We start from the raw sequence: 27330 nt of genomic DNA on the forward strand, positions 1-27330 counted from the left end.
AAGGAGTTTTTATAATCCTTACCCCTAGCTAACTTGGCCCTTCCATAAAATGTTCCAAAAAACTATCTAAAATGGTTGGTAAGAGCTGTATAGAGCGCCGATAGCCACACACAGCTTTAGAATAGCTCCCATAGGCTTGATGTATTTGTTTCTAATTGACGAAATGACTTCAGTACACATTTCTATCAAAACAACAACAAAAAACTCCAACAACTTCAACCCTTTCTTGCCTAAAGTTTACTTACTTGAGACTGTTTCGTAAGAATGAATACAAGGCTTCGAGAGAAGCATCAATACGGGGTCAGGCCATGGTCCATACAGCCCAGGATTCTGTCTCTGCGTGGCAACAGGATAACCTGGAGGCAGGCTACAATCCCCTAGTCACCCGCAAATGTTAGTAAATCATATTTACTGAGTGCTTACTGTGTGCAGAGCACTAAGTGCTTAGGAGAGTACAATATAACAAAGTTGGCAGACACATTCCCTGCCCCCAAGGAGCTTATAGTCTAGAGGGGAAGACAGACATGAAAATCCATTACAGATATGTACTTAGGTGCTGTGGGGCTGAGGGTGGGGTGTATAAAAGGTACAACTCCAAGTGCACTCTTACTTTGTAGGAATGGACCAACTAACATCCCTAACTTACCCTCCAGTGAGCCTTTACGGCTGGCTCTCGCTTTCAAATCCACCCAAAACCCTCTTGAACCTACATTCTGCCTCCCCAAATACCACCTTCAAACTCTAATGGGTGGTGCCTCTTCTTGGATGGGTTGAGATACGGTGAGCAACAATTCAGTGTTCACCCTACCAACACCCTTTATCTTTTTGTGGACTTCAATCATCCCCTCCAACATCATCAATGGCATTTGAGTGCCTACTGTGTGCAGAACACCGTACTGAGCACTTGCAAAAGACCTGGTCCCTGCCCTCTAGGAGCTGCTAATCTACTAGGACAAAAGGCAGATTTAAATTAAATGTGGTAAAAGCAGGAGGAAGAACAAAGATATAAATAATTAGCAGAATGAATGTCAGGACGAGAAAGCCGAGAAATCAAACATACACTTATATACAGTGCTGAGGATGGGTATAATACACTAAGAGTTAAGGGTGACTGTTGGATTGACCAGACTTAGGGGGGTGGGAATTAAACAGGGAAGATTTGGTCTCTAGTTAGAACAGTCCTGACCATGTCAGTTCATCCTCAAAGATGCATCCCCACCCCCTGATACCCTCCTCTGTGCCTTCTCTGGCTCAGATCATGTCCTTCCTATGATGTGGGGACCAGGACGGCCCACAGCATTCCAGGCACAGGTGAACCATGGTTGGAAATAGTGGTCAAAATCTTTCTCTTTTATGGTATTTGTTAAGCACTATGTGCCAGGCACTATACTAAGCTCTGGGGTAGATACAAGTTAATCTGGTTGGACACAGTCCACGTACCACATGAAGCTCACAGACTTAACCACCATTTAACAGCTGAAATAACTGAGGTACAGGAGTTAAGTGACTTGTTCAAGGTCACACAGCAGACAAGTGGCAGAGCTGAGATTAGAACCCAGTTTCTCTAACTCCCAGGTCCATGCTTTATCCACTAGGCCATGCTGTTTCTCTTTTGACTTCTAGACTGATAGCTCATTGTGGGCAGGCAATGTGCCTACCAATTCTGTTGTACTGTACTCTCCCAAGCACTTAGTACAGTATTCTGCACACAGTAAGCGCTCAATAAAAGGACTGACTCTAGTCTTTCTGATGATGCTAAGCATTTTCCAATTAACTAATGAAGATGAAAACAACAACATAATAATAATAATGATATTTGTTAAGTGCTTACTATGTGCCAAGCACTGTTCTAAGAAGAGACAGAAGCAGCGTGGCTCAGTGGAAAGAGTGCGGGCTTGGGAATCAGAGGTCATGAGTTCTAATCCTGGCTCGCCACTTATCAGTGTTTAGAACAGTGCTTGGCACATAGTAAATGCTTAAATACCAAAATTATTATTATTAAGGAACATCCTTCTATTGGACACATTCTACACACAGTCTAGAAGACAAACAAGAAGCAGCATGGTGTAGTGGATAGAGCAAGGAACAAGGAGTCAAAAGAACCTGAGTTCTAATCCCAGCTCTGCCACTTGTCTGCTGTGTGACCTAGGGCAAGTCACTTAACTTCTCTGTGCCTCAATTACCATCTGGTGCTTAGCCATGGGCTCTAAAAATCATTTTTCCATGGCCCAAGTGGACACTGAAGGTTCTGGCATTTTTCAAATTACCTGGAGGACAATGAAACATAAAACAGCGTGGCCTATGAGAAGCAGCATGGCCTAATGGAGAAAGCCCAGGCCTGGGAGTCAGAAGGACCTGGGTTCTAATCCCACTTTGTCAACTGCCTGCTGTATGACCTTGGGCAAGTCACTTAACTTCTTTGTGCCTCAGTATCTTCAACTGTAAAATAGGGATTCAAATACTTGTTCTCCCTCCTATTTAGACTATGAGCCCCATGTGGGACAAGGGCTGCGGCCAACCTAATTAACTTGTACCACGCCAGCACCTGGAACAGTGCTGGACACATAATAAGTGCTTAACAAATACCATACCCCCCCCCCCCCCCACCCCGCCGGCCACCCGCCAGCCAAAAGCCTATATAACTCGGAAAATAATTCCATGCCCTGCTTCCGGCACCAGCGGGGTGACCAATTACATTCCCCTCTGCCTAGTTTTGGGATCGAGCCTTAGCCCATATGCCTTTGGGAAAGCAAAAGGGCAAGAATTCACCCAGGGCCCAAATCTATTTTTTCCTTTCACATATGGCAGCCAGGGAAGAAACTTGCTGTTATCTCAACTTGGCTCTCAGACTTGAGCCTTCGGCACAGTATGTTCTAAGCGGAAACATAAACAAGTTGATAAAAGAAGAAAAAAAAGAAAAGAACTCAAAATGAGCCACTCCTTCCCTACCAGAGACAATGATAGGGTCTGGCTTGGCAAGTGTTGAAAAATCCATTCCGACTGACAACCTCAGTTAGAATACAATACGAACAGCGAGCTGGGCCTTAACTACAGAACTTCAGTCAGCTGCTTGTGAATAGCTACCTGCAGAAAGATTCCATTGTGGGAAAGAGCTGGGCACTTCAGGGAGGGTCTTGCACGAATGTGTCCACCACCCCCACAGGCGAAGCCATCACCTGTACCCTCATACTTTTGGGGGCATAATGAGAAGCTGTGGCTCAGCTATCCTGCTCCTTGGAGCAGGAAAGGGACAGGTGGTGGAGTCAAGGCAGTGGCTTCACATTTTGCCCCCTGCCTGCAGGACCCAGGGATCTCGTCGTCTACCCTGGGCATCCTCCTTGCCCCAGGCCCAAACCCCCATAGTTGGGCCGTCCCCCACCCACTCTTCCACCCACTCTGCTGGCAGAGGGTCCCCTAGCCGTGGGAGCACGGTGAATGGTGAGGTCAAATTTTGGGTCAGGCCTTGGCAAGGAATCAGATCCTCTTCCCACAGTGGGCTCCGTGAGGCGAATTGAGAGTGAAATACGACTAGGATCGCTTGGGATGAAATGAAGAGTGAGTGTTATGGTTGTAGTGGCTAAACAAGGCAGAAAGTTAAGGGGGAGGCAACTGATGAAGAGCCTTGAAACCAACAGGCAGGTATTTCTGTTTCTTGTGGGTAGTGAAATGGCAAGCCACTGGAGGTTTTTGAAAGGGAGGGGGAGGGTGCGATGTGAGCAGAATAGCATTTCAGGAAGATGACCTAGGTAGCCAGGTGTAGAAGGAGACAGACTGGAGGCAGGGAGAACCAGTAGAGGCTGTCTCCTTAGCCCAGTATCCCTGATTACATTCCACCTCCCCAGGCTAAGTCTCCCAAATGCCCAGGATCAAGATCTGCACACCCGGTACAGTCCATCCAACAGCTGCCCTTAATGTGCATCATTCAATGGTATTTATTGAGTGCTTACTGTGTGGCGATCACTGTACTAAGCACTTGGGAGAATACGATGCAACGGTGCCAACTCTATATCTCCCCCAGCACTTACAGTCTAGAGGGGGGAGACAGTACATATACCTTTTTTTAAATGATATTTGTTAAGTGCTTATTATGTTCCAGGCACTGCACTAAGCACTGGGATAGATGCGAGCTAATCGGGTTAGACAAAGAGTCCAGGTCTCACATGGGGTTCACAGGCTTAACCCCCATTTTGTAGATGAAGTAACTGAGGGACAGAGAAGTGAAGTGACTTGCCCAAGGTGTCACAGCAGACAAGCGGTGGAGCCAGGCTTAGACCGCAGGTCCCTCTGACTTCCAGGCCCGTGCTCTATTCACTAGGCCACACTGCTTCTCTACTCTCAATTTACATTAATTTACACTTACTCATCAATCACACTTGGGGTCTCAACAGCTAGAATTGATGTCCTTCTCCTCCTCTGTGAATAGCTATCTGCAGTTACCCCCATTCATTTCAAAGGTCCTCAAGGAGATAGACCATTAGATTATCAACTCCCCGAAGGCAGGCATCACCTCTTTTACTCTTACATCCTCCCGAGCACTTAGTGCAGTGCTCTGCATGTGGTAGGTGCACAATAAATGCCCTTGACCAATGGATCCCATAATGCCAGATGAATGCCTTTGAGCTTCCTGAACGTTGGGTCTTCCTTCGCCATTTTTCAACACCACAAAACTCCTCTCTCAAGCCTACTTTATCAGAGATGCGTATCTACTTCAAGATTGCAGACTGGGGATCAATACTGATTTCCAGGGCAGTCCAGATTTTCCCTCTCTCTTACACATACCCAGCAAGAGACTATTTATGTTTGACAACATTTCAAGTAAATGACTCACTAGGGATCAAATAATGGAGTTAAGGAAGTTCTCCCCCTTATGTCATCTCCTAACAGGAGACAAATGATTGTGGCTTCTAGAAATACCCAAGAAGCACGAGTCTGAAGCTCATTAATCTGCTCTGAGGTGAGAACATTTATTTTCTTTTTTCAAGTTACACTGGAATCAGGGTGAAAACGTTACCACATAGTGAGCAGAAAGAGACATCACCTCTGGCCTCAAAGCATTTTGGGTTCTTCCCCACAGTTATTATTTGAAGTCTTACGGGCAGGGAATGTGTCTGTTATATTGCTGTGCTATATTCTCCCAAGAGCTTAGTACACCAATAACCACACAGTAAGCTCAACTGGTTACTAGTCACAGGGTAGGGGAATCCTTTAAATTTTCTGTTGTGGCGAACACCTCTGATGGGGGATATTCATAGAGGCACCTATTGACCAGCTCTGACAAGATACAGATATTTTGAATTGTCTCTCTTACCATTCTGCTGGAATTTGGAAGGAACAATGCCCCTTCCCTATTTAGCCAGAAGAGGACAAGGAGCACTGAAGAAATGGTGCCTTGCGCAAAGTGAGACCCCAGGTTGGGGTGGGGAGAAACATGTTTAATAATAACGATGGCATTTGTTAAGCGCTTACTATGTGCAAAGCACTGTTTTAAGCGCTGGGGAGGATACAAGGTAATCAGGGTGTCCCACGTGGGGCTCACAGTCTTAATCCCCATTTTACAGATGAGGGAACTGAGGCACAGAGAAGTTAAGTGCCTTGCCCAAAGTCACACAGCTGACAATTGGCGGAGCTGGAATTTGAACCCATGACCTCTGACTCCCAAGCCCGTGCTTTTAACATTGAGCCACACTGCTTCTCAAGAGGCAGTGCTGCCTCTGTGACTGAGAGAAGGTATAATAGAGGCAGAAAACCCAGTCAATTAATCAGTGGTATTTATTGAGCACTTACTGTGTACAATATAACAGAGTTGTAGACACGAGGGGAGATGGACATTAAATTTCAGATAGGGAAAGCAGTGGATCCGGGGGTGGGGGTAACCAAGTGCAAGAGCACAGACTTGGGAGTCAGAGGTCATGGGTTCTAATCCCAGCTCTGCCCCTTGTCTGCTGTGTGACCTTGGACGTCACTTCACTTCTCTGGGCCTCAGTTACCTCATCTGTAAAATGGAGATTGAGACAGTGAGCCCCATGAGGGACAGGGACTGTGTCCAACTTGATTACCTTGTATCTACCCCAGAGCTTAGCACAGGGCTTGGCAAATAGTAAGCGCTTAAATACCATAATCATTATTATTATTACAGACCCAAGTGCATAGACAAAGACAGAGAAGCAGCGTGTCTCAGTGGAAAGAGCACAGGCTTTGGAGTCAGAGGTCATGGGTTCAAATCCCAGCTCCACCAACTGTCAGCTGTGAGACTTTGGGCAAGTCACTTAACTTCTCTGTGCCTCAGTTACCTCATCTGTAAAACGGGAACTAAGACTGTGAGCCCTCCATGGGACAACCTGATCACCTTGTAACCTCCCCAGTGCTTAGAACAGTGCTTTGCACATAGTAAGCGCTTAATAAATGCCATCAAAAAAATGCAGAAAGGAGGGCAGAGAGGGTGGGGAAATGAGGTTTTAAGATGTTTAACAAATTATATTTTTTCTGGTTTTGCCCTAATTTAACAAAGTTTTGGGGTGTACAATAGACTGTGAGCCCGTTGTCAGGTACAGACTCTATATGTTGCCGAATTGTACTTTCCAAGCACTTAGTACAGTGCTCCGCACACAGTAAGCGCTCAATAAATGATTGAATGAATGATAAAATCCATATCCTACCTATCGACAGAAACAGGATCAAAGCATTCAATCTGAGAAGGATACACAGAAGTCACAAAACAAAGGCACTCTATAAAGGAGCATGGATGACTTTTGAAGATACTGCATTCAGCAGCAGCAGAGTGGGCCGAATTCTTGCCTTGAGTCTCTTCTATTCATTTTGCCTATATTCACTTTAGATTTTCCAGTTCAAGGCTTGCCGGGGGGGGGGAGAGGGGTGGTTTCCCGTTTCTGCCACCTCTGAGGCTGCTCCAGCCTGGGCCGGGAGCTCCTGCCAGGAAGTAGTGCAATGTCACCCTGGGCCAGGCCCCGAACTACACTCCAGTGACTCTGGCTAGACCACAAGGCTATCATCACATATATTTTTAGGAAGCTATACCCTCCGCGAAGCATATTGTAAACTTATATACACCACCCTTAGCACTCATGCGTATATGTCTGCTCAATTTAATTATTTTGACCACTCATGTTATATTTTTATTCACTCATTCATTCAATCGTATTTATTGAGCACTTACTGTGTGCAGAGCACTGTACTAAGTGCTTGGAAAGTACAATTCAGCAATAAAGAGACAATCCCTGCCATTCACCTCCCCAGAGTAGAAAAGCAACATGCCATTTTGCTATTCTATAATTCCTAAGCATATAATAATAATAATAGTATTTGTTAAGTGCTTACTATGTGACAAGCACTGTACTAAGCACTGGGGTGGATACAGACATATCGAGTTGGACACAGTTCCTGTCCCATGTGGGGCTCTCAGTCTCAATCCCCATTTTACAGATGAAGTAACAGGCACAGAAGTAAAGTGACTTGCCCAAGGTCACACAGCAGATAAGTGACAGAGCTGGCATTAGAACCCACATCCTTGCACTCCCAAGCCCATGCTTTCGCCACTACGCCATGCTGCTTTCTCATAATACAGAGGCTTGGACGAAGGAGGCATCAAAGTTGGGACAGAGTGCTGGACGGGAATTCGGAATATATAGGTTCTAGTCCCAGCTCTGTCACTGATCTGCTGAGTGACCTTGGAGAAGTCACTTCATTCTTCTCACGCCTCAGTCCCCCTCCTTCTGCTCCTCCCTACCTCACAGAGCTGTAATGCGTGTACTGAGATAATATCCAAGAGGATGCTCTGAGCTCTATCAGTCCAGGGTAGTAACGTCGTCATCTATGCTGGATCGGTTTGAAATCCTCTTGACATAACTATGATCACCTGATTTTCAAGGCACTGCAAACTACCCTGCTTTAATAATAATGTTGGTATTTGTTAAGCACTTACTATGTGCCAAGCACTGCTCTAAGAGCTGGGTTAGATACAAGGTTATCAAGGTTGTTCAACGTGGGGCTCACACTCTTCATCCCCATTTTACAGATGAAGTAACTGAGGCACAGAGAAGTGACGTGACTTGCCCAAAGTCACACGGCTGACAAGTGGCGGAGTCGGGATTAGAACCCACAACCTCTTGACTCCCAAGCCCGGGATCTTTCCACTAAGCCAAAGTGCCTGGCTCACACCCTAATGTTAATAGCACTTAATTCTGCTACTTCTTGATCTGTTTATTCTCATAGGCAATGTTTAAAAATCGCCAATCAACAAATAGAGGGTTTTGCTGGATTTTTAGCCACTTCATCCTTTCCACATAATCACTTATTTACTCTTGACTTCCTGTAGGGCGTTTGTACAAACCTCATAGTCCCTATACTAACTCATTTACATATCCCAATTTCCCCTTAGCTTTAATCTTCCCCGCTGGATTGTCAATTCCTTGGAGGCAGGGATGTCTACTAATTTTATTGAACTCCCCCAAGTGCTCAGTGCAGGGACAAGCACAAAGTTAGTGCTCAGTATAGGCCTAAGCAGAATTTATTCTGTTTTTTTTTAAGCATTGCACTACTATGCTTTGATTTGGCCAGTCACACCAATATACAGCATAGTCAGTTCTGCTATAACCCATTTTCCATTAGGCAATTTGGATGGAATGTGAAGGAAGAAAAGGGGAACATATTGCGTTAAGGTGATTGTGGATCGGTAACTAATTGTGTTTCATGATCACTGTTATCATAGGCTTGTTGGCAACAGCAAACTTTAGACTGGTTACATATTAGTCCCTTGTAGTGTTTAGTACAGTGCTCTGCACACAGTAAGCACTCAATAAATTAGATTGACTGACAGTAGACGCTCAATACAGTTGATTGATTCCCAGATTCTGCATCTCCTCCAAGGCCTTCCCTAAGCCCCCCCCTTTCCTCTTCTCCCATTCCCTTCTGCATCGCCCTGATTCCCTTTATTCTTTCATTCATTTATTGAGTGCTTACTGTGTGCAGAGCACTGTACTAAGCGCTTGGGAAGTACAAGTTGGTAACATATCGAGACGGTCCCTACCCAACAGTGGGCTCACAGTCTAGTCATCCCCCCGGGCCCCAGCTCCACATGAGCTCCCAGCTCATGTACATATCTGTATTTATTTACAATAATGTCTGTCTTCCCCTCTAAACTGTACGTTCCTTTTGGGCAGGGAATGTGTCTGTTTATTGTTATATTGTACTCTCCAAAGTACTTAGTACAGTGCTCTGCACACAGTAGGTGCTCAATAAATATGACTGATTGAATCAATAAGAAGGCCTAATGGATAGAGCATGAGCTTGAGAGTCAGAAGGACCTGGGTTCTAATCTCAGTTCTGCCACTTATTTGCTGTGTGACTTGAGGCAAATCACTTCACTTCTCTGTGCCTCAGTTATCTCATCTGCAAAATGAGGATTAAGATTTAGATACCCATGTGGAATAGGGACTGTGTCCAACTGGATTAGTTTGTATCTACCCAGTATTTAATGCAGTGCCTGGCATATAGTAAGCACTTAAACACCATTAAAAAAATATTAAAGCCTGTGAGTGTTTCTGATAGAACAGTGCTTGGCTCCTGGTAAGCGCTTAACAAATACCATTATTATTATATAGAAAAAACCACCAAAAATTACTTAGGACAACCTTGAGAGGCAGATGCCAGGCGGTCACCAAACCACCTCCCTGTACTGTTTCCACTGTATTCTCCCAAGCCCTACCCACAGTGCTCTTCACATGGCAGGTACTCTATAAATACAAACATCTTCTCCTTCTAACTCCTTGCTTATCAATGGTAGACAAACTGCAAATTTTTCAGTTAACATAGGGGCTTTCAAGAATGCAACTACTGTGTGATGGCAGGAATGACTGTACTTCATTTGTAGCCCCAGGGCTTAGCTCTGCAGTTTTGTGTTATGTGCCTTGGAGGGGTGGGGTCTGATGCCGCCAGCAGTCTTGACAACTGCTACATGTCTCTTTCCTTGTCCCTAGCTGGTGGGGAGGCTATCTATGCAATGGGGATTGTAAATGTTTTTACAATGTATTTATTTTTTAATAGTATGTGTTAAATACTTACTATGGGGCAGGCACCATTCAAAGCACTGGGGTAGATACAAGATAATCAGGTTGGACACAGTCCATGACCCACAGGGAGTTCACAGTCTTAATCTCCATTTTACAGATGAGGGAACTAAGGCACAGAGAAGTGAAGTGATCTGCCCAAGATCACACAGCAGACAGGTGGCAGAGCAGGGATTAGAACCCAAGTCCTTCTGACTCCCAGGCCTGTGCTCTTTCCACTAGGCCAATCTGCTTCATCATCATCAGTGGTATTTATTGAACACTTCCATGTCCAGAGCACTGTACTAAGCACATGGGAGAGTGCAATACAACATAGTTGGCACACATGTTCCCTACCCATAACAAGCTTACAGCTGTTTCTGACAACTGTTTGGATTTAAATCTCAGTATGTGACGAGCAGAGGAAATTCATTTCCAAGGTACCGGCCCAAAATATCAGTAGGTTAGAGGATTTGGATGAATTCTTGGAAGAGGGCTAGGGAAATTCAGATGGCGAGGCAAAAAGGCAGCCACCATACTGTTTCTTCAACTGAGAGTGCCGCTGTCGGAGTAAGAATATGAGGCCGGATGGGCCCAGTAACAGCACTATTCAGGTTCTTCAATACAAGGACCCTTTGGGAAAGACTTCATATTTTAAACAGTCAATTCCAAGACAAGATTCAGTGATATCTGAATGCCTTCTCCCTAGAAAAATATCACACTTTGAAAAACCAACCATATAGAACCCACTCCAGTCCACACTTCACTCTGCTGCTTGGATCACTGTTCTACGAAAATGTTCAGTCCACGCTTTCCCCACTCCTCAAGAACCTCCAGAGGTAGCCCATCATATAGAACCCACTCCAGTCCATACTTTACTCTGCTGCTCGGATCACGTGTTCAGTCCATGCTTTCCCTACTCCTCAAGAACCTCCAGTGGTTGCCCATCCACTTCTGTATCAAACAGAAACTCTTTACTATGGGCTTTAAAACACTCAATCACCTTGCCCCCCTCCTACTTCATTCATTCAATCGTATTTATTGAGTGCTTACTGTGTACAGAGCACTGTACTAAGTGCTTGAAAAGTACAATTCGGCAACAGATAGAGACAATCCCTACCCACCAACGGGCTCACGGTCTACAAGGGGGAGACAGACAGCAAAACAAAACAAGATTTTAAAGCAGGAAGTTTCTCTTTAAATGTCTCTGGGGTGAGAGAGAATGTTCATCCTGGAGCCCAGTGAACACAAAAAACAACACAGCGGCAAAATAGGTACCGTGACCTCTTTCTACCTCCCCTCACTTCGCTCCCTTTCCTCCTCTTCCCCTCCACTTCCTTTCGCCATTCTTTTTGTCCCCCATCTCTACTCCTTGGCCGAGCCCTATCTAGTTCGCAGCTTGAGGTTTGTGGATCTAGACTATCTTCTGCAAAACGGTACTCGATTAGTCTCTGTTCACATGAGTGATGAGATATGGATTGTGTGTGGGTTAGGGACTTGGATGTGCTCAAAAACAACACGAAGGTAGCCTGGATGAAGGAAACCACATCTTGGCATGAGACTGTGTGATTTATCTGAACTGCAGCAGCCACAGCTTTCTGGGCAGTCTTGGAAATGGCATTTACCCTGCAGGTCCTGGAGCTTTTACTAACTAGTAGAAGCAACCCAGCACCCTGCCCTGTGCCCGCCAGACCCAAGTTCAGTCTTTACCGTATTCACCGAAGCGGAGGGACTCCCACTGTTGCCACTCCACCACGCTGCTGACTGCCCGCACGCCGGCATATATGAGTAGCATCCCTAGGGTGGCATCCAGGAGGAAGTTGATAAGGTATCTAGGGGAAAAGGAGCACAAAGAAACACAAGGAGGGTCAGCAATTCCTTACCCTTCAATTAAGAGCCCAGAATGGTGAGGAATCAAAGGACGGAGGAGGAATGAATGCTTATTTTTTCCTCTTCTCTTGAATTGTTACATTCAGCTGATTACCTTGTACTTCTTGGTACCACTTTTCTCTGAGCCCATTCTCCCACATTTTCCCCCTTGTTATGTGCTGGGGACTCCTCATCTCTAGCTCCTGCCTGAAACAGCTCCCAGTGATACTTAGAAGACCCCATCCCTTCCCCCCCAATAATGTCTGCTGGGTCTTGAGGCCCTCTGGTTTGCCTTCTAAGGACAAAGTTGGAGCCCCCTGTCAAGCTAATTCCATTCCTGCACCCATCTCACTGCTATCACGTCTCAAATGATCCCACAGTGAGGGGGATCATTCAGGGTCTCCCAGCCTCAACTCCCTCCTGAGTTTGGCTTCCAGAAGCTTGTGGGAGACCTTTCTCCCTCACCTTCCCTATTCCATACCTCCTCTTTCATACTGTACTCTTCCAAGTGCTTAATACAGTGCTCTGCACACAGTGTGCACTCAATAAATGTTTACTTACTGAGCAAAGCCTAGTGGCAAGAGCAGGGGCTTGGGAGTCTGAGGACGTGGGTTCTAATCCTGGCTCTGCTGCTTGTCTACAGTGTGACCCCGGGCAAAGTCACTTAACTTCTCTGGGCCTCAGTTACCTCATCTGAAAAATGGGGATTTAAGACTGTGAGCCCCATGTGGGACAGGGACAGGATACAACCTGCTTACCTTGTATCTACCCCAGCACTTAGAATAGTGGGTGGCACATATTAAGTGCTTAACAAATGCCATACTATTAAGTAGCATTGATTGATTGATTCCCAGAGAAAAGTATCTCCGACATACCAGAACTACCTGTATCCATACCACAGGCAGCTACTAAGATTAGAACACTCAACAGGTTTTTAAATAGATGAATTAAAAGTATTATTTACGAGTTAATTTGGTAACAAATATAGAATTCTGTTCCAGAACACCTTTCCTATATCTCTATTTCTTCCCAGTTTTCCCAGGCCCCTTCTGCTTGCCTGTACATGTCCTGGTGCATATGCTCTTTTCGCCTATTCCCCTCCTCCCTGGAGATTCACAGCATAGCTTAGTGGAAAGATCCCGGGTTTGGGAGTCAGAGGTCGTGGATTCTAATCCCGACTCCCCACTTGTCAGCTGTGTGACTCTGGGCAAGTCACTTAACTTCTCTGTGCCTCAGTTACCTCATCTGTAAAATGGGGATTAAGACCGTGAGTCCCATGTCGGAAGCCTGATTACCTTGTATCTACCCCAGTGCTTAGAACAGTGCTTGGCACATAGTAAGCGCTTAACAAATACCATCATCATTATTCACATTAGCTTCCCCCTCCACCCCCACCAAACCCCGGGGTAGGAGCCTTGCTCCTTTGGGAGTTTAACTCCTGACTTCAACATCTGCATCTTCTCCCTCCAAGATGGCTTCCCAAATCTCTCTGACCCAAAATGGCCACGTGGTTTCTTCACCCTGAGTTCACTCACCCACCTCCTCCTTTCCCCACCCTCCCTCGTGATTAATGGTGATCCACAGCAAGACACTTTATGAGTCCCTGCTACTTAAGCCAGCTAGCCTTCCCTCAAGGAGGGGGTGCCGCAAGAGTGAGTTTCCTCCTCTCCTAGCAACTTCTAAAGTCTCTCCTCCCCGCTTCCTCTCAGTGGGGCTAACCTGAGTGACTGTAACACCCTTGTGGGCCAAACCATGCCTTAATGAATAACCATGTGCTCTTGTCAGAGTTTAGCTCAGTTTTGTTTTTTTGGTTTTGTTTTTCCCCTCATCACACGCACCTAATAAATCACCCAATCTCTATGATCGATTCTGTTAGCAACACTAGTGCGGAAGCCAATACCCAACACATTTCTGGTGCTCTCTTAAGAACTACTTATTTTGATAGTGTTGTAATCAGTTAATCCATAGTATCTATTGAGCACTTGGTGCAGAGAACTGTACTGAGCACTTGGGCTTCTTCAATAGAGTTAGTAGACATGATCTCTGCCCTCAAGGAGCTTACAGTCTCGCAGGGGACTTTGACACTAAAATAAATTATAGGTAAGGAAAAAAACCAAGATAATGTTCATAAGTGCACTGGGGAGAGGGGGTGGGGTGAGTACCTAAGTGCTTAGGAGGAAAGGACTCAAGCGCATAGGTGATGCAATTGGGAGGAGAAAAGGATGGGGAGATGAATGATTACCAGGGAAGGCTTCCTGGAAGAGATGTGATTTTAATAGGGCTTTAAAGATAGACAGCAGTGGTCTTCCAGAAGTCAAGGGGTAGGAAATTCCAGGTAGGAGGGAGGCTGTGAGCCAGAGGTCGGCAACAATGGGGTCAGGGGAGAGACAATTCTGCAGCCCTCGGCCCCCACCTCAACAAGTAGTCTGATCCAAGATAAGTATTGTTGTCCCACTGGGCAAATATGACTCCAGGTTTTACTTTAATAAAGCACCTCCTAAAACATGTTCTTCCAACAAGGCTATTCAAAAAAAATTAAATGCGCAGGCCCGCGTTTTTTCTGAAAGTCCACAAGAAGCCATTATGATTCCACAGATAGAAGTAGATGCTGACAAGTACTGAAGGGGTGTACCCTTCACCCCTACAACCTCGTCCTCGGTGTTCACAACACCTCTAAACATCTGTTTTGGGCTTCAGACCTAGTACGCTTTTTATTTTATTTTTTGAGACACCTTGCAGTAGAAAAGAGGTGAATTGCTCATTTGTTTCAGATGCTCCTTAGCTCTCCAAGTTCCCAGGTATGATCGATCAATCAATCAAAGGTATTTATTGAGCACCTACTGTTTGTAGAGCATTGATCTGAGATATGAGTGTTGACCATAGAAGAGTCCTGTAAGTAACAAACATAGATGCAGAGGACCTACGAGGGGTGGGGGGGTTCAATCGGCACCACCCCTTTGAACCTTACCTAGCAAGACCAATAAAGTGTCAGAGTTTATCACCAGGTAAGAGTCAGCTGACCACCCAGTTTAAGGTACAATGCTATGAAGCCTGGCCAACTTCCAACCCAAGGGGGAGAGACAAACTTCCTAACCTGTCTTCTCATCCACATACCCCCCTCCCCACAAAACTGTCTTCTGCCCCCACAGAAAACCCTGATCTCTAGATTCTCGTCACTTATCCCAGACCATCACGCCCGACGTGTTGGAGAAGCAGCGTGGCATAGTGGATAGAGCTCAAGCCTGGGAGTCGGAAGGTCATGGGTTCTAATCACAGCTCTGCCACATCTACTGTGTGACTTTGGGCAAGTCATTTCACTTCTCTGTGCCTGTTACCTCATCTGTAAAATGGGGACTGAGAATGCAAGCCTCTCATGTGACAAGGGCTGTGTCCAAAACAAATTGCTTGTACCCACCCTAGCGCTTAGTGCAGTGATTGGTACATAGTAAGCGTGCAAATACCATAATAATAGTAATTGTTATTAGTATAATCCAATCCCCCTTCTCTTGCTGCATAAATCCATGACTTTGACCCCACCCTCTCCACTGATCCTAGCTCCCTCATCTCCCCCTCAAACCGCCGTGTCCTGCCACTCAGCTGGCCCCATCAACTGCCAGCCCCGATCACCTCAGCAGTACACTTCTCTACTCTTGCACTTGTACTGCAGAGAGTGGTTGGCCAAAATCCAAACCATCTGTGACCACATCAAATTCATCCTTACTTGTTATAACTCTGTCCTCTCTTCGGCTCAGCAAAATTATTTCTCCCCCCGAATCAATTCCCATGTCTGTTGCCCCCTCTCTTGACCCTTATCACCTTGCCAACTACTTTGACAAAATTCAATCAGATGTGAGTTCCCACTCCCCTCCTCCCCGAAATATCCATCACTCACGCCCCCCAACCCACATGCTTTCAAAAATGTACTCCCCCTACCGGGTTTTTGACCCCAACCCTTCTCACCTACAAATACTTGGACCTAATCTTCTTCCTCCTCTGACAGCTATCTTCAACAACTCACTTGATGGCTCCTGTCCTTCTGTCTTCAAACACACTCACATCTCTCAAAAGAACAGAAACCAAAAACACCTACACCAGAACCTCTAGCATCTTACAACTATCACCTCACCGCTTTCCTCCCATTTCTGTCCAAACTTGAACCCATCTTCCCTCCCAAATTCTCTCCTTCACCTAGCTTTCCCATCACAGTTGACCCAGCCACCATCCTCCCCACAACCTTGACATTATCCTTGACTCCTCCCTCATTTTCAACTCCCATATTCAGTCAGCCTGTAAATCCCATCAACTTTTCCTCCACAACACTTCCACGATCTGCTTTATTAAAACACCGGTTCAGGCATTAGACGTAATCTGACTTGACTACTGCAAAAGACTTCTTGCTGATCTCCCTGCCTCCAGCCTCTTCCATCTCTCTGCTGCCTGGGTCATTTTTCTAAAACACCGGCCTGCACATGTCTCCCCATTCTTCAAGAACCTCCAATGGTTGCCTATTCTTCTCCACATAAAGCAGACACTCCTGACCATTGGCTTTAAGGCACTCTGTCAGATCATTCCCCCCTACTTATCCATTCTTTTCTCCCACCCCAGTTTACAATCTTCATTCTTCTCAAAGAAACCTACTCACTGTGTCTTGCTCTGAACTCTTCCGATGCCAACCTCTTGGCTCACACCCTTTCTTCTTCCTGGAACTCCCTCCTACTTCAAATCCAACACACCATAGCTCTTCCCCTCTTCCAAGCCTGCTTGAAATCACACCTCCTCCAGGAAGCCTTCCCTGATTAATCTCCAATCTCCCCAGATTACAGCACCCTCAACTACCACTTTCAAAAAATGTATTTGTTAAGTGCTTACTATGTGCCAGGCATTGTAGTACGCACCAGGGTAGATACAAGATAATCAGGTTGGACTCAGTCCCTGTCCCACATGGAGCTCACAGCCTTAATCCTGATTTTACAGATGTGGTAACTGAGGCACAGAGAAGTGAAAGAACTTGCCCAAGATCACACACAGCAGGTAAGAGGCGGAGCTGGGATTAGAATCCAGGTCCTCTGACTCTCAGGCACAGGCTCGTTCCACTAGCCACGCTGCTTCTCTGCACTTACTCATTTGTGCATTCAGAACCATCCAGAGCACTTGGTCCACCTACTGCATACCCTACATATCCACTTCTTCCACCCATCTGTAAGTTATTTTACTGTCTGCCTCTCTTCTAGACTGTAATCTTCCTGAGGGCAGGGATCAATTCCAACTCTACTGTACTCTCCCCAAGTGCTCAGTACACTTCCCTGAACACAGTAGATGGTCAGTAAATACTATTAATTTACTGAGGGCTTACACCCAATTCCCGATGGGAAAAACCATTCCACCGCCTCTCCTAGAGTTAAGGACTCCTTAATTTCTATGAATTTCCTTGATGCCTATCCTCATCCTGTTAAGTGCTCAAAGACACTGAACAAAAATGCTGGAAAATCATGTTGTACCGCCACCCCAAGCTTCTAATAGCCCATAATGATATCATCAAATCTAGGGTGCTTTTCTTTTTTCCCCAAAGTACTTCTACATGAGTTTTTATTTGTTCTGTGAAGTTGAAGGGAAGAGACAGGTAACCACTACTATTAGTCTCATTCTCCAGATAGGGAAACAAGCTTCAGCGAGGGTAAGTGACTTGATTTAAGATTACAGAGTCTCAGCTCGCTCTCTTTTTTTTTTACGGTGTCTGTTAAGTGCTTACCATGCCCCTAGAACTGTTCTAAGTACTGGGGTAGATACGAGGTTATAAGGTTGGACAGCCAGCCTCATCCATCACTCCCTCAAAGCCTGTAACAGTCACAGTGCACAATACCTAGCTCTGCTCATTTTCATTCCCTGATCTATCGACCTAATAGAGCTGGGCTACATTGGTTCCTCAACTGGCCTTCCTGGAAGACAGAACAAGCATATTCAAGCAGGTGGTTTAATTTGCTACATGGTACCCAGAGAACAATAGCCTTGAGTATGAGCAGCATTATCTACAGGGAATTTGTCATTACCTGTAATGGAGGGGCAGAGAAAAGTTCAGCAAAAGATGTGGCAAGGAGGACCAGTTCCTAGCTTAAGGGGTGCCCCCTTTTTATACCTTTAATACACTTGAACAGCTGGCTGTAGCAACATCTGACACCACTTTCCCTTCTCCCCCAGGACACTCCCAAATTTCCAAAATACCATCAAGGAAGATGGGACTGCTCATGGATGCAGGACAGCAACTCATTCTAGCAGTACCGACTCTCTGGAGTCAGCCCTTTGGGATAGGATTCATTTTCCTGCCAATCACCAGGAATATTCTTGCTCTCACCATCTCCATATCTGATCCTCAGGCTCCAGCCAAACTGCGGGGGGAGGGGGACACTCAGGATCTTTGATTCCACCCCTGAACCAAACCGGGCTGGTCAGAGCCCCAATGCTTGCTCTGAGGATGGGCTCCACTGAGCCCATCTCATTAGATTGAGGGGTAAGCTGAGCTCTGGGAAGCAGAGAGGGGACAGGAGGAAGGGGAGTTTTATCTTTTGTATCCCAGATCATTCTTGATGACTGTGTTGAGACTCTGATAGAAGTGTCTCTCTCTCTCTCTCTCTCTTCTACAGTGCTACCCAGACCAAACAACTCCGCACATAAGAAAATCAGAAAATTGCTCTCTCCTAAATCTGAATAATTCCCTTTTATCAAAAGAGCTCCAAGCAGTTCTTTCACTCATCCTTACAAGATCACTGTGAGGTACTGAGGGGACATGTATTTATTAATTATCCCATTTTCTAGCTGGAGAAACTGGGACCCAGCACAGTGCCGCCATTTGGCCAAGATCACAGTAGGTCAACAGTAGAGTTGGAACTAGATCGACTCTCACATCAGGGCTCAAACCCGTGGTCCCAACAGTCACATGCCCCATTTCATGCTGTAAAACAGTGTTAAAACAGAGTCCTTTCTGGTACTTTGTCCTTTGAGTTGTTTATGAAAACAAGTCCCTCATCTGGAACCAAGAGGAAGACCTTCTATACTTCGGTGAGGAGCTTCTGCACTGAAGAACCGACTCTCGACCTAGAATCATCCCTTCAGGGAGGGCTTAATTAGCCACACATGCATCGGGATCCGAGCTGTGTTTACTTTTGCATCCCATTGCTCTAAAACACCTCCTACCTAAAGGTAATGATCAGATCAAATAATTAAGCCGCCACACTTCAGGTCTGAAGACCAATCGGACAGGAAAGAGTAAAAATATCCATACATTGGGGGATTCAGCCCTTCGAAGTCATCCCTGACTCTGCGGCTCAATTCAATTAGGCTGGACTGCAAAATCCGAACAGAAACCTACACAGACCCAATTGGAGCTCCAAACAGCTTCCCGGGTGAAAAATGAACCAGTGCTGGCATTCGCATGTCGCTAAGCGACAACTGGGAAATGAGCTAGCTTCCCGGAAAACTGGAACCTATGAATTCATTCCTCATGCTATCAAGAGGCTCCAAGAATGAATCACTCCACCTTGGAATTCACGAGACACCTGGCAGGCTCCAGTGCAGGCAGTGGAGTTGCACAGGGAAGGGGAGGGAGGGAGAGAGAGCAAGACAGATTTTATAGGGTGTGTGCTGGGCACCGTGAGGAGTCCATCCCAACGGCACTCCTTCACACAACGAAGCAGAAACCCCACCCGACTCCCTTCAGTCAATCCAGCAGCCCAGATGCCTGGGGCTCTAGATATCAGGACACAGAGAGAGAGTACTGGAGGAGCAGAGTGTGAAAAGCTCCCAAACTGAAGGAAGCGGGGGTCGGTGCGACTGCCAACATGTGTAGGCTTCCCACCACAACCAGGGAGGCTCTGGAGCGAGGCTGGACTGCCATGCCCAATGGGTGGATGTTCTGGTGGACCAACAGGGTTTGTGCAAGGCTACCTTGAATGATAAATAGCACTTACAGTGAACAAGGGTCCTCTTCAGCAAGGTCTGATAAATAGACATTTGCAAAATGGATGAACAACATTCCTATGGCTTGTTTGGAAGTGTCTAAAAACCTGTATAAAACAAAAAGAGGTCAATCAGAAGAATAGTAACTCAACCCTCCGGTAACCGGACACCTTCCTTAGGGGTACTGAATGAAATATCAACGTTAATCTTTCCGCCTGGGCGAGATTATGCATCAGGTATTATCAAGACTAATATGGCAGTCAGTAGTTTCAAAAATGCATTCGGGGCCTTTTGCTGATTTGCCTGCTATTGAAAAAAAGAAGTTATCTTGCTCCAAGTCCAGGGTGCCCCACTGAAAAGAGGTCCCATTTAAGATAAGTCTGCAAGGGGAAAATTGGACACAAGATTTGCAGTTTGCAATAGACACCTCCCTGCCCTTGCCCCTAGATCTATAGGGGCATGCTTCAAGACTCAAAATCGGAAACAAGCTTCCATTGCTGCCTCTATTTAAATGATGGAGAAAAAGCTCAATTTGAAGAAAGGACAAAAGTTGCCAGGTGTGAGAAGAATGGGATTTAGTGTTGCTCTTTTTGCTTGAAGTCTTCTAGACTGTAAGCCCACTGTTGGGTAGGGACTGTCTCTATATGTTGCCAACTTGTACTTCCCAAGCACTTAGTACAGTGCTCTGCACACAGTAAGCATTCAATAAATACGATTGATTGAAGAGGCCATCTTTGATGGTGCTACTAGCCATGGGTGTGTGATGTGATCTTGAAGACGCTCAGGTGTGATCAGCGGTTCTTCTGACACGGTGTACGGGTAGAAGCTGCCCTCTGGCTTGCTGCTGTTATCATTAGCAACTCTAGGTCTTCACCCATCTGCCATCGCTTTGGCTTTAAATGGCCCCCGCCCAGGGAATGCTCCATGTCACTGTATCATCTGCCACTTATTTGTCACTTAAGCAGTGCCACATTGCTTGATATTGAAGACATCAGAATGGGAAGTAAAAGGATTGGAGCGGTGCAGAGGTGGGTAGGGAAGGAAGGGGCTCCGGATCCAGAGAAATGGCAAAAGTTTCCAATTTCTCCCAATACCCATCCTGTGTCAGCAGGGCATTGGTGGGAGTCAACTCAAAAAATAGCCCAATTCCTAGAAAAAGGATACAGAATTTGGGGGCAATGTACAGCCGAGATAAGGGAAGTCATCTTGATGCTCCAGTCAGACAGGAAAACTAGACCACTTTTGGCTGTAAAATGGTAGTGGATCACACAGAAGACCTATTACGCTGCTACCACTGTAGCAAACTTTTTCCAAGTGGGGTTGGAGTGGGGGGGAGAGACAGATTTGGAGGTCAAGATGACCACTGAAATGCCAACTAATAGATAAAGAGAGGAGGGTCTTGGGTATATGAAAGAGGCACTTAAAGGGATTTTTAGTGGAATTGAAGTCTGGAAAGAATTCTATAAAACAACAAAAACAGATCTATTCCACGTCGGCTCATTCATTCATTCTCTGGACAGAGTGGTAAAGATGTGTGTCAAATGCATACATCTTACCACTGAAAATGCTCCTGTTTCTCAGATGACTGATTCCGTGACATTAAATGGAAATTTCAAAGGTAGCATTTAAGATAAATCATTATCTGGAAAAAAATTTCACTGGCTCACTTCTCCCAAGTCTGCTTCAGCTTTACAGACATGCTCCAATTTTAACTGCTCATGAATTACTATTATGTGAGTGCCAGCAGTTTTTTTTGCCTTGAACAGGCATCTCTCAACAGTTTATCATCCAAACAGACCAACAACGCAGACAACACATCAAATCAGAAGTGTATTAAAGCCCAGACCCTCAAGAGTTCTTCGTGCACTTTCGTGGTTCTTGAACCTTTCTTTGGTTGATGGGGTAGAAGAAGGATAATTTGTTCACGAAAAGCATTTTCAGGAAGCATTGGAAAAAGAGAGGTGGGTAACTGTGAGACGGTTGTAGGAGCCTGGGCTGGCGTTAAAGCCGCAAAGAAAAGAAGACGAGCCACAGAGTTGGACTTATCCAGCAGCCCTGGCCAATTCCCGGGCTGCAGAGCCACCCAGTGGGCGTTCCAGAGATGTGGCTTCTGGGGAAGGGGAAATGCCCTGTATGACATCACGGGGAAGGTGGGGCATGCTATGGGTAGGTCAGAAGTGCTACTGCTCCCTATAGCTCCGCCCCCTAGCCCCCCAAAAGGGCCAAAATATGATGACTTACCAGGTCACCAGGAAAATGCCAGAATGTCTTCTGAGGTCACCTGATCCTGCAGCTCAATAAGGAATGTTTGGGGGATTGAATCAGAGTACAAAGAAGAGAAGGGAGTCAGAGAAGGGGCCAAATGACGGCGATGTTGTCATCCCCGTGTGAATGAATACTGCAGAGACCGAAGCTTAGAGCCAGCAGCTTGACTTGGATAGACTCTGAAGTGGACAGGCAGGGAACCATCTGAAGATACGCCAAAGGGATCACGGAAGTTCATCCCGGTGAACTGGGGGGGGGGGGGGGGGGGGGCGCGATAATGATCACTGCCCTCATTCTATGGTTCAGAGGAATAAGGTACTTCAGGATCAAAAGAACCAAAAACCAGCACCTTCCACAACTCACCTGGCATAAATTGTTTCTTGCCTTGAGCAAACAGGGAATGGCTATTTGTAGAGTTGAATTAGCTGCCATTATGGTTATTATTTAATCAGAGAATCACAGAATTGGAAGGAACTTTTGGAGTCATCTGGTGGGTGATCCATTTTACAGATGGGTGTCTTTTTTCCTTAACTATCTCCAGATGCAGCGACTCCCCCCATCACCTTTTGCAGGCATCCCTGCTGTATTTTATCACCTCAGTGGTTCCCAGAAAACCCATTGCATACTTGAAGATACCAGTTATTAAAATCACCCCAGTCTCCTATTCTCCAGGTCAAACAGCCCCATCTCCTTTAACCTTTCCACAAAATATATGTTTGTCAGGTTTCTTGAATTTTCTCCAGGTTTTCCACATGCTTTTTAAAGTGCAGAGATCAAAACTAGACAATAAGGGCCTTTGCCCAGTGCAGAGTACAGCAGGATTACTTCCAGAGTCTTACCTGTCAAGCTGCTAATATAACCAAGTATTATTTTGCCACCTCTACGAAAAAGCAAGGGTAATGGCACTATCTGGACTCATTTGCAGCCTTTGCTGACTATGAACCAGATCTTTTTCTGCTGCCTTAACGTTTTGCCATAGAAGTAGCATGGCTTAGTGGAAAGTGCCCGGGCTTGGGAGTCAGGGGACCTGGGTTTGAATCTTGAATCCACCACTTGCCTGCTGGGTGACTGTAAGTATGTCACTTCACTTCTCTCGCCCTCAGTGTTCTCACCTATAAAATGGGGATTCGATCCTGTTCCCCCTCCTACTTAGACTGTGGGCACTGTGTGGAACAGAAACTGTGTCCAACCTGTTTATATTGTATCTACCTCAGTGATTAATTCACCACTTGGCCAGAGTCCCCAAATACCACAATTACTCTTATTATTATGCAAATTAGCATGAGCTAGCAGTCCTAGGTTCCTTAAGTTCGGCACGGTAAACAAGAAGCAGCTTGGCCTAGTGGATGAAGCATGGGCCTGGGAGTCAGAAGGACCTGAGTTCTAATCCCAGTTCCGCCACTTGTTGGCTGTGTGACCATAGGCAAGTCACTTAACTTCTCTGTGCCTTGGTTACCTCATCTGTAAAATGGGGATTATGATTGTGAGCCCTATGGACTGTGTCCAACCTGATTAGCTTGTATCTATCCTGGCACTTAGTACAGTGTCTGGCACACAGTAAGTGCTTAACAAATGCCATTTAAAAAAAGGGGGGGTGGGGGAGGTAGCCAAAAGAAGTCCGCCTACAGGCAAGTAAGATTAAATCTGAGAGGCTAGCTTATTCTGGGTTCTGCTCCTCTTTAGAAGCCCATCTTCTGACAAACTACCACTCTAACTCTGCAAGGGCTGGGATCATTTGTACACTGGTAGGTGAGGGTTACACTGACATTTCTGAACTTCTTCCCAGGATTTACCCTAAACTCCTGCTGCTGCAAATCATCCTGCATGTGCTGTACTTGATGGCAGTATAAAGCAATCTGCCCATACTCCTAAAGCATAAACAGGCAACTGCAGGAATAGTATGGGCCTGACTCATCCCCACCCTCCCTCCTGGCCCCATCAGTATGGACGCAAAGCACTGTACTAGATGTTTGGGAACATATAATAAAATAGACAACACTATCACTGCTTCCAAGGAATTTACAACCTAACAGAAGACCCATGCAGGCACAAATAATAAATGCTCAATACGAACGAGAGTTAAATGCACGTACAACTGACAAAAAGAAATGGAGTACGCAATAAACGGGAGAAACAGATATACACATGAGTGCTATGAGTGCTAAGGGTATCTGATGGGATGTCATGCCCAGGGAGGTGAGGATTAGTTGGGGAATGGAAGATAAAATTATAAACTTCCCATGGACAGGGACCATCTTGAGCGCTTAGTACAGCGCTTTGCACACAGTAAGCACTCAATAAATACGATTGAACGAACCATCTCTTACTTTTATGTTCCATAGGACTTAGTATAGAACCCTTCACACAGACATTGAATACTGGTAGAGAGGATGATTGCTTAGTACAGTGCTCTGCACACAGTAAGAGCTCAATAAATACAATTGAATGAATGAATTGTTTGCTGGAGGTGACTTTCTACAATGGCTTTAAAGGGGAGAAGCAGTGTGGCCTAGTGGATAGAGCATGGGCCCGGGGGTCAGAAAGACCTGGGCTCCAATCTCGGCTCGGCCACTTGGCTGCTGTCTGCTATGAGTTGGTAGACAGTTCCCTGCCCACAGCAAGCTTACAGACTACATAGGGCAACAGGGAAACAATTTCTGAGGCACAGATTTAAAATACATGAACAAATGAATATGATCTCTAAAATGGAACTAAAGTTTATAGGCCCAGTTAATCAACTGTTTCTAGATCTAGTTTGTTTCTCCTCTGGGAAAGAAAACCCCCCTGTTTAAGGTGTGAAAGAGAGGGCTGGTAGTAATAATAAAACTTGAGGTCATGTAAAACCTAATCTGAGGAACTCAAAGAATTTTATAAACTTCTCATAGGTCTTACTATATTATCTTCGACATCATCGTTAACATATTAAGGGACATACTGTGTCTATTTGTGCTGCTTTAGAACTTGGGTTGTTACAGGAAAACTTTGGTCTAAAAGAATGCTCTAGAGGAGGCTTTTGCTTATACCAAGTAGTTCTGAATTATCTGCAAAAGAATAAATGCTCTAAACAGAATCTGTCTTCCCCCACTCTAGCCTGTAAGCTTGCTGTGGGCAGGGAATGTGTCTGTTTTACTGTTGTACTGTACTCTCTCAAGCACTCAGTACAGTTCTCTGCACACAGTAAGCACTCAATAAATATGATTGAATCAATATGTGACCTTGGGCAAGGCACTTTAGTTCTCTGTGCCTCAGTTATCTCATCTGTAAAATGGGGATTAAGACTGAGAGCCCCATGTGGGACAGGGTCTGTGTATCTCATATCTATCCCAGAGCTTTAGTAGTGTCTGGCACATAGTAAGCACTTAAATACCATAAAAAAAGAATATGGGAGGGTTTGGGGGGAGTTGGCATGTTTGGTGGAATTGAGAGCAGGAGGAAGGGCACACACAGTAAGTCAGAGAGGTGAGTCGATAGTAAAGTACAAATGTGACATGAACTTGGGAGAGGAGTGACAAGAATGTGAGCAGAGCTTTAGTGGGTGAAGAAAAAGGAGGTAAGGTAAGGAGGAAACAGCTGGTGAAGACTCTTAAATCCAATGGTTTGGCATTTCTGTTTGAGGTACAGAGAAATGGAGAGCCACTGGAGGTTTTTGAGGAGGGGGAGCGATGTATTCTGATCAGTGTTTTCAGTAGATGATCTGCGCAGCAGAGTGCAGTAGAGGTGGATGAGGGAAGATGCTGGAGACAGGGAGACCAGAAAGGAGGTCAGTGGAGTTGGCGGGAGGAGAGAAGCGCTTTAACTAGGTTGATGGCCATAAGATTGGAGAGAAAGGGGGTGGATCCAGAAAATCATGTAGAATGTGCAGGATTTAGAGACAGACTGAGTGTGGGAGGTAAGAGACAGAAGTGAAAGACAACACCAAGTTTGAAAGCTTCTGGAACATGGAGATTTGGTGGTGTTATTGCATTTATTGAGTGCCCACTTTATGTAAAGCACCATACTAAGTGCTGGGGGGAAACACAAAGCCAACATGGTTCCTCGCCCAAGGAATAAGGTAAAAGGAGTGGAGGGGTATGGAACTAGCAACAGACACCCCAGGAAAGAAACAAAAGGCCAAATTCAGTGAAAACAATAAATTAACAAGAAAACACCACCTTAAGAGCTATGGTACTTTTACAGTTAAAGGAAGTTTCCAGGTTTTTCACAGCTCTGGCAGAGCTATCCCTAAACCAGCAAACACAAGTTTCCCAAAGTTCGAACAGCAGCTACACCTTCTACCCAATCTATTCTTGGGCTCGACCCCCTTGGTGGCATTGTCTCTTGAAGATCCCAGGGTTTAGGTGGAGTCGTCATCGTTGCTGACTATGTAGCTGCTGTTTTTCCGCCCTTCTCGCTCCAGCAAGACAGGGCTTGACCCCCCTCGATGTTACTGCCTCTTCATGGACCCGGGGGGGGGGGGGGGGGTGTCTCAGGTGGAGGAGCCCTTGGGGGCTGAGTTGTGTGGTTGCCCCCATGATGGCTAAGTTTGGAGTTGGGGGAGTAGGCTTAGGAGGGAAGAGAAGTTGTTTAGCTTTCGTCTTAGTGAGTTTAAAGGGCTGGTGGTCATCTGCATACAGATCCTGGAGGCAGGACAAAATGTGAGATTATAAAGCAGGCGAAGGAGATTTGGGAGTCATCCGCATAAAAACATTAGCTGAAACCTGGTGAGCAGATGAGCTCCCAAGAGAATGAGCACAGAATGAGAAGAGGAACCAGAATACGGCCTGTGGGACACCCACAGGTAAAAGGAGGAAGAAGAGGCAACAAAGGAGACTGACGAATGTCACTGAAACCAAGGCCAGAGGGTTTGTAAGAAGTTAATGATGACAGTGAGACGTTAAGAAGAGGAGGTCATTGGAGAGACCTTGTGGGCACAGTCTCAGTTGGCGGGGTGGGGGTGGGGGGTGCGGTGAGAACCAGATGTCGGTGAAGACAGGTGTCAAAAAGAGAGGTGGTGGAAAGGAAGTGAAGGTGGTAGGTGTTTGCAGCCCAGCCAAAGAATTTGGGCAAGAATGGGAGCACTGGCAACAGCGGGAGGGACGGGTGACATTACAAGGTTTTTTCCAGGCAGAAGAGACTTGGACTTGCTTGAAAGCATGGGAGGAGGCGACAGAGATGGAAGATAGGAGTAAGGGAAGGGAGAAGAGTG

General features: G+C 45.8%; 1 protein-coding gene across 2 annotated transcripts in view; it reads right to left on the reverse strand.

Moving 5' to 3' along the window:
• The window catches only part of LOC119950462 (store-operated calcium entry regulator STIMATE), a 104051-nt gene that overhangs the window by 10612 nt on the left and 66109 nt on the right, over positions 1-27330 (reverse strand). For both annotated transcript variants that reach the window (XM_038772882.1, XM_038772881.1), the window contains exons 3-4: positions 19892-19987; positions 11772-11893 (exon numbers count right to left, since the gene is read on the reverse strand). In XM_038772882.1, the coding sequence (XP_038628810.1) occupies positions 11772-11893; positions 19892-19987 (218 nt within the window). The remainder of the gene's footprint in view (positions 1-11771; positions 11894-19891; positions 19988-27330) is intronic.

Source organism: Tachyglossus aculeatus, chromosome X1 (genome assembly GCF_015852505.1).
Source record: "Tachyglossus aculeatus isolate mTacAcu1 chromosome X1, mTacAcu1.pri, whole genome shotgun sequence".
Taxonomy (NCBI): Eukaryota; Metazoa; Chordata; class Mammalia; order Monotremata; family Tachyglossidae; genus Tachyglossus; species Tachyglossus aculeatus.